The 13,158-nt window shown below is 49.8% G+C and overlaps 1 protein-coding gene across 1 annotated transcript in view; it reads left to right on the forward strand.

The window, feature by feature from the left end:
• The first annotated feature begins 12,075 nt into the window (after positions 1-12,075).
• Positions 12,076-13,158, forward strand: part of LOC132817359 (mucin-2-like) — a 198,453-nt gene continuing 197,370 nt past the window's right edge. Inside the window, exon 1 of the mRNA XM_060827773.1 lies at positions 12,076-12,117. Coding sequence (XP_060683756.1) covers positions 12,076-12,117 — 42 coding nt within the window. The remainder of the gene's footprint in view (positions 12,118-13,158) is intronic.

Here is a 13,158-nt window from a genome sequence, read left to right on the forward strand (position 1 = left end):
CATCCTTCCCCTCTGAGTGTTAGTGCATCCTTCCCCTCTGAGTGTTAGTACATCCTTCCCCTCTGGGTGTTAGTGCATCCTTCCCCTCTGGGTGTTAGTGCATCCTTCCCCTCTGAGTGTTAGTGCATCCTTCCCCTCTGGGTGTTAGTGCATCCTTCCCCTCGGAGTGTTAGTGCATCCTTCCCCTCTGAGTGTTAGTACATCCTTCCCCTCTGAGTGTTAGTGCATCCTTCCCCTCGGAGTGTTAGTGCATCCTTCCCCTCGGAGTGTTAGTACATCCTTCCCCTCTGGGTGTTAGTACATCCTTCCCCTCTGGGTGTTAGTGCATCCTTCCCCTCTGAGTGTTAGTGCATCCTTCCCCTCTGGGTGTTAGTGCATCCTTCCCCTCGGAGTGTTAGTACATCCTTCCCCTCTGGGTGTTAGTACATCCTTCCCCTCTGAGTGTTAGTGCATCCTTCCCCTCTGAGTGTTAGTGCATCCTTCCCCTCTGGGTGTTAGTGCATCCTTCCCCTCGGAGTGTTAGTACATCCTTCCCCTCTGAGTGTTAGTACATCCTTCCCCTCTTGGTGTTAGTACATCCTTCCCCTCTGAGTGTTAGTGCATCCTTCCCCTCGGAGTGTTAGTACATCCTTCCCCTCTGGGTGTTAGTACATCCTTCCCCTCTGGGTGTTAGTGCATCCTTCCCCTCGGAGTGTTAGTGCATCCTTCCCCTCGGAGTGTTAGTGCATCCTTCCCCTCTGAGTGTTAGTGCATCCTTCCCCTCTGGGTGTTAGTGCATCCTTCCCCTCGGAGTGTTAATGCATCCTTCCCCTCGGAGTGTTAGTGCATCCTTCCCCTCGGAGTGTTAGTGCATCCTTCCCCTCTGGGTGTTAGTGCATCCTTCCCCTCTGGGTGTTAGTGCATCCTTCCCCTCGGAGTGTTAGTACATCCTTCCCCTCTGGGTGTTAGTGCATCCTTCCCCTCGGAGTGTTAGTACATCCTTCCCCTCTGGGTGTTAGTGCATCCTTCCCCTCGGAGTGTTAGTACATCCTTCCCCTCTGGGTGTTAGTGCATCCTTCCCCTCGGAGTGTTAGTACATCCTTCCCCTCTGAGTGTTAGTGCATCCTTCCCCTCGGAGTGTTAGTGCATCCTTCCCCTCTGGGTGTTAGTGCATCCTTCCCCTCGGAGTGTTAGTGCATCCTTCCCCTCGGAGTGTTAGTGCGTCCTTCCCCTCGGAGTGTTAGTGCATCCTTCCCCTCTGGGTGTTAGTGCATCCTTCCCCTCTGGGTGTTAGTGCATCCTTCCCCTCGGAGTGTTAGTGCATCCTTCCCCTCGGAGTGTTCTACATCCTTCCCCTCGGAGTGTTAGTGCATCCTTCCCCTCTGGGTGTTAGTGCATCCTTCCCCTCTGAGTGTTCGTGCATCCTTCCCCTCTGGGTGTTAGTGCATCCTTCCCCTCTGGGTGTTAGTGCATCCTTCCCCTCGGAGTGTTAGTGCATCCTTCCCCTCTGGGTGTTAGTGCATCCTTACCCTCGGAGTGTTAGTGCATCCTTCTCCTCTGAGTGTTAGTACATCCGTCACCTCTGAGTGTGAGCACATCCTTCACCTCTGATTTTGAGCACATCCTTCACCTCTGAGTGTGAGCACATCCTTTACCCCTGAGTGTGATCACATCCTTCACCTCTGAGTGTGAACATATCCATCACCTCTGAGTGTGAGCACATCCATCAGCTGAGTCTGAGCACATCCTTTTCCTCTGAGTGTGATCACATCCTTCACCCTTGAATGTGCGCTCACACTTCACCTCTGAATGTGAGCACATTGTTCACCTCTGAGTGTGAGCACACCCTGAACCTCTGAGTGTGAGCTCACTCTTCAGCTCTGAGCGTGAGCTCACGCATCACCTCTGAGTGTGAGTAAATCCTTCACTTCCGAGTGTGATCGCATCTTTCCCCTCCGAGTGTGATCACATCCTTCACCTCTGAGTGTGAGCACATCCTTCTCCTCTGAGTGTGAGCATATCTTTAACGTCTGTGTGTGAGCATACGCTTCATCTCTGAGTGTGAGCATGTCCTTCCACTCTGACTGTGAGCACACACTTCACCTCTGAGTGCGAGCACATCCTTCATCTCTGAGTGTGAGCACATACATAACCTCTGAGAGTGAGCACATCTCTCACCTCTGAGTGTGAGCAAATCATTCACATCGGTGTGATCACACTCAGGTGTGTGAGGGAGGAGGCTGTGTGTGTGAGGGAGGGGGCAGTGTGTGTGAGGGAGGGGGCGGTGTGTGAGGGAGGGTGTGTTGTGTGTGAGGGAGTGAGTGGTGTGTGTGAGGGAGGGGGCCATGTGTGTGATGGAGAGGGCTGTGTGGGTGAAGGAGGGGATGGTGTGCATGAGGGACTGGATGGTGTGTGAGGCGGGTGGTGTGTGTGAGGGTGGGGTGGTGTGTGTGAGGGTGGGGTGGTGTGTGTGAGGGACTGGATGGTGTGTGAGACGGGTGGTATATGTGAGGGTGGGGTGGTGTGTGTGAGGGTGGGGTGGTGTGTTGAGGGACTGGATGGTGTGTGAGGCGGGTGGTGTGTGTGAGGGTGGGGTGGTATGTGTGAGGGACTGGATGGTGTGTGAGGCGGGTGGTATGTGTGAGGGTGGGGTGGTATGTGTGAGGGTGGGGTGGTGTGTGTGAGGGACTGGATGGTGTGTGAGGCGGGTGGTGTGTGTGAGGGTGGGGTGGTATGTGTGAGGGACTGGATGGTGTGTGAGGCGGGTGGTATGTGTGAGGGTGGGGTGGTATGTGTGAGGGATGGGATGGTGTGTGAGGGAGGGGATGGTGTGTGTGTGTGAGGGAGGGGCTGTGGTGTGTGTGAGGGAGGGAGGCCGTGTCTGTGAGGGAGGGGTGGTGTGTGTGAGGGAGGGGGGCCGTGTGTGTGAGCGAGGGGGATGTGTGTGTGAGGGAGGGGGTGGTGTGCGTGAGGGACTGGATGGTGTGTGAGGCGGGTGGTGTGTGTGAGGGTGGGGTGATGTGTGTGAGGGAGGGGGGCGTGTCTGTGAGGGAGGGGTGGTATGTGTGAGGGAGGGGGGCCGTGTGTGTGAGGGAGGGAGATGTGTGTGTGAGGGAGGGGGTGTTGTGTGTGAGGGAGGGGTGGTGTGTGAGGGAGGGGGTTGTGTACGTGAGTGAGTGGGTAATTTGTGAGGGACGGGATGGTGTGTGTGGGAGGGGATGGTGTACTTGAGGGAGGGGGTGGTGTTTGTGAGGGAGGGGGCTGTGTGTGTGAGGGAGGGGGTGGTGTATGTGAGGGAGGGGGCCATGTGTGTGAGGCAGGGGTGTGTGTGTGTGAGGGAGGGGGTGGTGTGTGTGTGTGAGGGAGGGAGGCCGTGTCTGTGAGGGAAGGGTGGTGTGTGTGAGGGAGGGGGGCCGTGTGTGTGAGGGAAGGGTAGTGTGTGTGTGAGGGAGGGGGTGGTGTGCGTGAGGGACTGGATGGTGTGTGAGGTGGGTGGTGTGTGTGAGGGTGGGGGGCATGTCTGTGAGGGAGGGGTGGTGTGTGTGAGGGAGGGGGGGCCGTGTGTGTGAGGGAGGGGGATGTGTGTGTGAGGGAGGGGGTGTTTTGTGTGAGGGAGGGGGTGGTGTATGTGAGGGAGGGGGCCATGTGTGTGAGGCATGGGGCTATCTGTGTGAGGGAGAGGGTGGTGTGTGTGATGGAGGGGGCGTGTGTGTGAGGGAGGTGGCCGTGTGTGTGACGGAAGGGGATGTGTGTGTGAGGGAGGGTGTTGTGTGTGAGGGAGGGGGTGTGTATGCGAGGAAGGGGGCCACTAGTGAGGCAGGGGGCTGTGTGTGAGGGAGGGGGTGGTGGGCGTGAGGGACTGGATGGTGTTTGAGGCAGGTGGTGTGTGTGAGGATGGGGTGGTGTGTGTGAGGGAGGGGTGGTGTATGAGGGAGGGGGTTGTGTGCGTGAGTGAGTGGGTGGTTTATGAGGGATGGGATGGTGTGTGAGGGAGGGGATGGTGTGTGTGAGGGAGGGGCTGTGGTGTGTGTGAGGGTGAGGGTGGTGTGAATGAGGAGGGGGTGGTGTGTGTGTGGGAGGGGGTTGTGTGTGAGGGAGGGGATGGTGTGTGTGTGTGGGAGGGGGTGTGTGCGTGAGTGAGTGGATGGTTTGTGAGGGATCAGATGATGAGTGAGGCAGGGGTGGTGTGTGTGAGGGAGGGAGTGTTATCCATGAGGGAAGGGGTGGTGTGCATGAGGGAGAGGGTGATGTGTGTGATGGAGGTGGTGTGTCTGTGGGAGTGAGTGGATGGTTTGTGAGGGAGTGGGTGGTGTGTGAGGAAGGGGGTGATGTGTGTGTAGGAGGGGATGCTGTGTGTCGGGGGGTGGTGTGCGTGACGGTGGGGGTGGTGTGTGTGAGTGTGGGGTGTTATGTTTGGGGGTGTGGTGTGTGTGAGGGTGGGTTGGTGTGTCTGTGGGAGTGGGGATGGTGTGTGAGAGGGAGGGGGTGGTGTGTGTGTGAGTGGGGATGGTGTGTGTGAGGGAAGGGGCTGTGTGTGTGAGAGAGGGGGTGGTGTGTGTGAGGGAGGAGCTGGTGTGTGTGTGTGGGAGGGGGTGGTGTGTGTGTGTGGGAGGGGGTGGTGTGTGTAAGGTGGGGATGGTGTCTGTGAGGGAGGGGGTGGTGTGTGTGAGGGAGGGGGCTGTGTGTGTGAGAGAGGGGGCTGTGTGTGTGAGAGGGGGTGGTGTGTGTGAGGGAGGGGCTGGTGTGTGTGAGGGAGGGGGTGGTGTGTGTGAGGGAGGGGCTGGTGTGTGTGTGTGGGAGGGGGTGGTGTGTGTGTGTGGGAGGGGGGTGTGTGTGTGTGTGGGAGGCGGTGGTATGTGTGAGGGTGGGGATGGTGTGTGTGAGGGAGGGGGTGGTGTGTGTGTGTGGGAGGGGGTGGTGTGTGTGTGTGGGAGGGGGTGGTGTGTGTGAGGGTGGGGATGGTGTGTGTGAGGGAGGGGGTGGTGTGAGTGTGAGGGAGGGGGTGGTGAGTGCTAGGGTGCGAGTGATGTGTGTGAGAGCGGGATTGGTCTTTGGGGGAGAGGGAAAGTGTGTGGGGGTGTTGGGGGGTATGTGGGTGTAGGGTTGGTCTATGAGGGGGTAGTTAGTGTTTGAGGGACGGGGTGGTGTGTGCGTGGGGAGGTATGTGTGGGGGGGCATGTGGTGTGTGGGGGAAGGGGTGATGTGGGAGGGTGGGGTGGTGTGTGAGTCCGGGAGGTATGTGTGGGGGGGCATGTGGTGTGTGGGGGAAGGGGTGATGTGGGAGGGTGGGGTGGTGTGTGAGTGTGGGGAGGTATGTGTGGGGAGCGTGTGGTGTGTGGGGGAGGGGGTGATGTGGGAGGGTGGGGTGGTGTGTGAGTTTGGGGAGGTATGTGTGGGGGTGCATGTGGTGTGTGGGGGAAGGGGTGATGTGGGAGGGTGGGGTGGTGTGTGAGCGTGGGGAGGTATGTGTGGGGAGCGTGTGGTGTGTGGGGGAGGGGGTGATGTGGGAGGGTGGGGTGGTGTGTGAGTGTGGGGAGGTATGTGTGGGGGGGCATGTGGTGTGTGGGGGAAGGGGTGATGTGGGAGGGTGGGGTGGTGTGTGAGTGTGGGGAGGTATGTGTGGGGAGCGTGTGGTGTGTGGGGAAGGGGTGATGTGGGAGGGTGGGGTGGTGTGTGAGTGTGGGGAGGTATGTGTGTGGAGCATGTGGTGTGTGGGGAAGGGGTGATGTGGGAGGGTGGGGTGGTGTGTGAGAGGAAGTGGGTGATGTGTGTGAGGTTGGGTATGGCGTGTGATGGAAGCGGTGATGTGTGAGGGAGTGTAGGGTGGTATATGGAGGGGGTGGTGTGAAGGGAGGAGGTGGTGTGTAGGCTCAAATTTCACATCCAAACCATTCAAGGAGGTTATGGATAACTTGGGAATAAAGCAATTCAAATCTACTGTGAACCTTCCAGAATCGCAGGGAGTGTGGGAGAGGTGGCATCAAACACTAAAGACCATTTTAAACATTTATGGTCAGGATTATCCAGCTGATTGGGATAAGTGAGGTTTTGTGATCAGAGATGCACCAAATGAATTGACCAAATTCAGTCTATTTGAATGAAGTATGAGGACCATTAAAATTGATTAAGTAGAAATTAATGAGTCAGAATTCAGAGACCACCCACACATTGGACTGTGTGTCAACTTTTAGAAAACAACTAAATAGAGCTGGAGAGTTGGCAAGACAGTATTTAAAAGTATCACTGTGTCACAAAGCTAGTCTCTTTTTTTTCTAAAAGCTGTTCCTTGGCTCAAGGAGACTCTGTCCTTGATTTTTTTCCAGCAGATCAATAATCCCAGCTGGTCTCTGATAAGACTGGTTTGGTGCAGAGATGAAAAGGATTTTGAGAGGTCTTTTGTTTCTCTGTAAACAGATGAGACTTCAGGCCAAAGTGGTCATGTTTTAGAAGTGCCCTGTATAACGAAAGGGGGGTGGTCAGCTCTCTAGCTGAACTGAGCGGTTTTAGTTCAGTCCTGAACTTGTTGGAAGTTCAACAGGGAGCTGTGTGGAAACTCTCCCTCTTTCTGCCCTTCAACTTCACCCTGTGAGCCTGTGTCCCATTTATACTGGGCTTTAAAGGGAGTTTGTGTATTGGGACTGTTGTACATATCCGGAACAGTATAAGGAAGTCTAGTGGATAGGCTGAGTCCTGTAGTGGTTCTTTATTCTGGTCTTTGTATTTCATTGTGTAATTTTCTGTGATAATTTTTTGTCTGTTTTAAAATCTAGTAGTCAGCCTAGCTAACTTGATTAGATTAGATTAGACTTACAGTGTGGAAACAGGCCCTTCGGCCCAACAAGTCCACACCGACCCGCCGAAGCGCAACCCACCCATACCCCTACATTTACCCCTTACCTAACACTACGGGCAATTTAGCATGGCCAATTCACCTGACCCGCACATCTTTGGACTGTGGGAGGAAACCGGAGCACCCGGAGGAAACCCACGCAGACACAGGGAGAACGTGCAAACTCCACACAGTCTGTCGTCTGAGTCGGGAATTGAACCCAGGTCTCAGGCGCTGTGAGGCAGCAGTGCTAACCACTGGGCCACCGTGCCGCCCACTTACTCTGGGTAATTCTCACTGCACACTTACTGAAACAAATTGCAAAGTTAGGGTTTGGGGCTGCCTGCTTAAGAACATTTTGAGTGGTCTGCCCTAGTTCATAACAGACTGGGGGCTCTTTGTGGGATTTTAAACAACAAGTGTCGCTGCTAGTGTCTTTATTTCGGGTGTTGGTTTGGTTGGGTAGACAATGCTTCTGACAGTAATGGCTCTTTCAGTCGCCAAAGGTTTTCTGGAAGTGGATGCAGTGACTTTGGAGGTTTTACAAAAAGTGAATAAGACCAGGCTGTAGGAATTAGCAGACTAATTAGCAACTGGGATTGGACCTGCCTGCTTCTGCAAGAAAAGGAGAGATAATTACAGCAGCAGCTCACATTTAAACTTGCTGGAGAAACCACCAGAGTCTATCGAGATGGCGAGGATTCAATTACAAATGAAGCAGCTTGAGTTAGGGGTGAGAGATAAGGAAGGGGCAGCAGAAATGAAACAGTTTGGGTTACAATTACAAAACAGAAGAGAGAGGAAAAGAGAGAGCAGCAGAACAGAGAGAAAAAGAGAGACCTTTTGAACTTCAAAAACTGACAAATAAAAAGGGAATTCAGTGTAAAAGGCTGGAAATAAAGGCTGAAGTGAGGGTAGGCTTAATGAGGAAGAGAGTGAAGGTGAGCAAGCCCCTGGGAGTCAGAAGCCCAGTGAGAAACTCTAAGTATGTTCAAGCATTGCGTAAGTTTGGTGAGAAGGATGTGGAAGCCTTTTTTCATCTCACTTGTAAAGGTGGCTAAACAAATGCAGTGGCCAGTGGCAATGTGGGTTTTGTTGATCCAGGAGAAAGTGAGGACTGCAGATGCTGGAGATCCGAGCTGAAAATGTGTTGCTGGAAAAGCGCAGCAGGTCAGGCAGCATCCAAGGAACAGGAGATTCAACGTTTCGGGCATGAGCCCTTCTTCAGGAAACAAACCTAACTGTTGATCCAGACCTAACTGGTAGGTCGAGCTGGTGAGGTATTCGCATTACTACCAGAGGAGGTATCTGGGGAGCATGAGGAGGTGAAAAAAGCCATTTTAGCTGCATATGAGCTTGTACCAGAAGCTGATAGACAATGTTTCAGGAATCGAAGGAGGGACCCTGCTCAAACCTACACTGAGTTTGAAAGGATCAAACAGAGTAATTTCAGGAGATGGACAAGAGCTTTAAAAATCGAGCAAACCTAGAGAGGTAATTATTTTGGAGGAATTCAAAAATTCACTGCCTGAAGTAGGCAAACTCATGTGGAAGAGCAGAGAGTTAAAACACCGAGGTTAGCAGCTGAAGGGGCTGATGGTTATGAGCTGGTCCATAAAACACGGTTTGGCTTCTAGAATCAACTTCAGTCCCTGAGGGATAGAAACTGGGGCAAAGAGAAATCTTCATGTGGAAAGGGTAAGGTGAATCTCAGTGAAGATCATAAGGAGAACTTACCACAGAGTAAAAAAGAAACCCTTGAGGAGGACAATGAAGTTAAAAGGCTCCGGTGTTTTCATTGTAATAAAGTGGGCCACACAAAATCACAGTGTTGGTGGGTGGGGAGAAAGCCAGACATAGGAAAACCAGACAAGCCTGGGAGTTTTGTTGGACTAGTATCAAAAAACACAAGGGAAGTTAGACAACTTCCTCAGAGGGTACAAGATGGTCAGAGGATGGTTATGGAAGAAGTGCCAGATCTGCTTAAAAAATATCCATGCAAAGGTCAAGTTGATTCACATAGGCCAGGAGCAGTAGGCAAGGAGGTTACACTATGAAGGGACACAGGATCCTCTCTGTCTGAAATGCTGAGGGATGAGGAGATATGTACTCCTGAGAGACTATTGCCAGAAAAGGTGCTGCTAACAAGAATTCATGGTGAGACCAGAAGTGCTTAGTTATGTAAAGTGGGGCTAGAGAGTCCAGAGAAGAGCGGAGAGTTTGTGGGAAGAGTACCGACACATTCTCAGCTCCAGGATTACAATTTGTCTTTGTGAAGGATATGGCTGATTCACTGGTAGGTGTGCTGCCTACTCTAATTGAAAAGCCAGTGAAAATGCAGGCTACTGAAGGTATGGAGAATGTTAATCCAGGAATTTTCCCTGATTGTGTGATCACAAGATCACAGAGACACAATTTGAAGCAGGAGAGATCAATAGGCACAGATAAGGAAACTGACATTGTGTTATCTGAAAATTTCCTTGATCAGATAAGTGGGACAGAGTAGGAGTAAATAGGTAAGCATGTCAGTATCCTTAGCTCTACTAAGCTGATTGAATTACAGCAGAAAGATGAGTTAAAACAGTTATAACAAAATGCATTTGCAAAGAAAGAAAATGAACGCATCCCTGTGTGTTATTACTTAACTAATTATGTCTTAATGTGGAAATGGAGACCATCACACATTTGAGTAGATGGGAAATGGACAGAGACTCATCAGATTGTTTTGCTAGTAGGGGAGAGAAAGGACGACTGTGAGTGGTGTATGAGCTACCACTTGGACGTCATTTAGGGGTGAGGAAAATACAGGCTCAAATACAAAGACATTTTCATTGGCCTGGACTACACAAGGATGTAGCTGAATTTTGCCAGATGTGTTATACATGTCAGCTAATCGGAAAACCACAGGCAGTAATAAAACCCGCACCTTTAATACCTAGTCCAGCATTTGAGGAACCTTTCACTAGAGTCTTGATTGATTGTGTAGGTCCTGTACCTCAAACAAACACTGGGAATAAGTATTTATTTACAATAATGGATGTGTCAACTAGATTTCCAGAGGCAATCCCATTACACAACACCACAGCTAAAAAGGGTTGTAGATGAATTACTTAAACTTTTTTAATAGCTATGGAATACCAATAGAGATCCAGTCAGATCAAGCATCAAACTTCACATCCAAATTATTGAAGGAAGTTATGGATAACTTGGGAATAAAGCAATTCAAATAAACTACATACCATCCAGAATTGCAGGGAGCACTACAGAGATGATATGAAACACTGAAGACCATGTTACGGGCTTATGGTCAGGATTATCCAGATAATTGGGATAAGGGAGTTCCGTTTGTACTTTATATGATCAGAGATGCACCAAATGAATCGACCAAATTCAGTCCATTTGAATTAATGTTTGTGCATGAAGTAAGAGGACTGTTAAAACTGATTAAGGAGAAATTAATAGGTCAGAATACAGAACATAGAACAATACAATGCATAACAGGCCCTTTGGCCCTCAATATTGCACCGACCTGTGAATTAATCTAAGCCCATCTCCAAACAGTATCCCATCATCATCCATGTGCTTATCTAAGGATTGTTTAAATCTCCCTAATGTAGCTGAGTTAACTACATTGGTAGGTAGGGCATTCCACACCCTTATTACTCTCTGAGTAAAGAACCTGCCTCTGACATCTGTCTTAAATCTAACACCCCTCAATTTGTAGTTATGTCCTCTTATATACACTGACGTCATCATCCTAGGAAAAAAGGATCTCACTGTCTACCCTATCTAATCCTCTGATCATCTTGTATGTCTCTATCAAATCCCCTCTTAGCCTTCTTCTCTCTCATGCGAACACACCCAATTCCCTCAGTGTTTCCTCATAAGACCTTTCCTCCAGCCCAGGTAACATCCTAGTAAATCTCCTCTGCACCTTTCCAATGTTTCCACATCCTTCCTGTATTGGGGCAACTATAGAACATCGAACATAGAACAATACAGCACAGAACAGGCCCTTCGGCCCTCGATGTTGCGCCGCCCTGTGAACTATTCTCAGCCCATCCCCCTACACTATCCCATCATCATCCATGTGCTTATCTAAGGATTGTTTAAATCTCCCTCATGTGGCTGAGTTGACTACATTAGCAGGTCGGGCATTCCACACCCTTATTACTCTCTGTGTAAAGACCAGAACTGGACACAATATTCCAAGTGAGGCCGCACCAGCATTTTGTACAGTTACAGTATGACATTACGGCTCCAGAACTCAATCTCTTTACCAATGAAACCTAACACACCGTATGCCTTCTTAACAGCACTATCAACCTGGGTGGCAACTTTCAGGGATCTATGTGCATAGAATTCAGAGACCATGCATTTGGACTAAGTGTTAAACTTTAGAGAATGATGAAATAGAGCTGGAGAGTCGGCTCAACAGCATTCAAAAGTATCACAACGTACAATGAAACAAGCCGTGGATAAGAAATCTAAAAATCACAATTCTGCAATTGTGGATCAGGTATTGGTGTTACTTCAGTAACAGGTGAGCCTTTAAAGTAAGGTTTAGTGGACAGTATCGAATCGAGAGGAAATTGAGTGATAAGGACTCCAGACAGGAAGAAACCTCACAAAATGTGTCATGTGAATATGCTCAAAATGTATTTTGACAGGGACAGAAAACAAGAGGAGAAAGTTTAAATTGAATTGAATTTGAGCTATAGGGAGAGGTTGAATAGGCTAGAGCTGTTTTCCCTGCAGCATTGGAGGCTGAGGGCTGAACTTTAGCAGTGTGGTTGTTTTACTCACCGAATTGTTAAAAAAGGGCAAGGTGTTTCAGTGGATGGAGGACTGTCAAAAGGCATTTGACAGCCTAAAAACAGTGTTACCCACTGCCCCAGTATTAGCCACACCGGATTACATGAAACCTTTCAATGCCAGTGATGTGAGTGTCAGTGCGGTGCTCCCGCAGGAGGAAGACAAGGGAATAGAAAGACCCATTGGGTATTTTTCCAGGAAGTTGAACGTTCATTAATGGAAATATTCAATGGTGGAGACAGAGACTTTAAGCTTGGTTTGGGCCTGACAACATTTCAGTGTTTATATTACCGTCAATGCATCTGAGACAATTGTATACACTGATCATGAGCCATTGACATTTAAGGAGAAATTTAAGGACAAGAATGCCAGGTTGTTTAGATGGAGTTTGTTGTTGCAGCCATTCCATTTGACAATTGTGCAGGTGGCAAGCTGCAGATACGTGATTGCCGATGCGTTATCGAGACTCGAATGAGATACAGAGGCATTCGGTGGTGGGTGTACCGTGACCTGAATTTATGTGCGGTTGTGCATGTTTGTATGTTTATAGTCAGTATAGTGTACATGTGTCTTTAGAATACTAACCGAGCTTTTGAAGAGTTTTAAAAAACGAAGCCATCTTTTGGAAAGGGGGAGGTGTCACAAAGCTGGTCCCTTTTTTCTAAAAGCTGTTCCTTTTCTCAAGGAGACTGTGACCTTAGTTTTTTCTCAGGGGGTCATAAATCTCTCCCGATTCCGAGATGACAAGTTTGGTATAGAGATGAAAAAGGATTTTGAGAGGCTTTTTTGTTTAGATGTGAAGAGATGAATCTTCACGCTAAAGTGGTCAGGTTTTGGAAGTGACCTGTATAATGAAAGGGGAGTGGTCAGCTCTCTTGCTGAGCAGTTTAGTTTAGAACTAGTTCGCAGTTCAGCTGTGTGGAAACAGGCTACGGCAATCTCTCTGTCTCTCTTTTTTTCTCTCTCTTTCTCTCTCTCTCTCTCTCTCCCTCTCTTTCTTTCTCTCCTTCTGCCCTTCTAACTTCAACCTGCAACCATCTGTTCCACTTTTACTGTTTTTAAAGAAAGTTTGCATATTAGGACTGTTGTGTATATTTGGAACAGCACAATTAAGTCTAGTTTGGAAGGGATTCTGTAGGGGTTCTGTAGGGGCTCTTCATTCTGTTCTTTGTGATTCATGGTGTTATTTTGTGAATAAATTTTTGTCTGTTTTAAAATCTCGTAGCCAACCTAGCTAATTTACTCAGAGTAATTTTCACTGTACACTTACCGAAACCAATCACAATGCTATGGTCTGGGCTGCCTGCTTAAGACTGTTTTCAGTAGTCTGGCCTAGTTCACAACAGGTGTGTGAGGGTGCGGGGTTGTGTGTGAGGGGGAGGGAATGGTGTGTGAGAGGGAGGGGGTGGTGTGTGAGGGTGTAGGTGGTGTGTGGGGGCAAGGGGGGTGAGTGTGGGGGATTGTGGGGGAATTTCCTAACACTGCAGCCCAGTGTTCCATGGGTTCTGTGTTGTCCCTGTTGCTGTTTGAGAATG

This window comes from Hemiscyllium ocellatum, chromosome 1 (assembly GCF_020745735.1).
Source record: "Hemiscyllium ocellatum isolate sHemOce1 chromosome 1, sHemOce1.pat.X.cur, whole genome shotgun sequence".
Classification (NCBI taxonomy): domain Eukaryota; kingdom Metazoa; phylum Chordata; class Chondrichthyes; order Orectolobiformes; family Hemiscylliidae; genus Hemiscyllium; species Hemiscyllium ocellatum.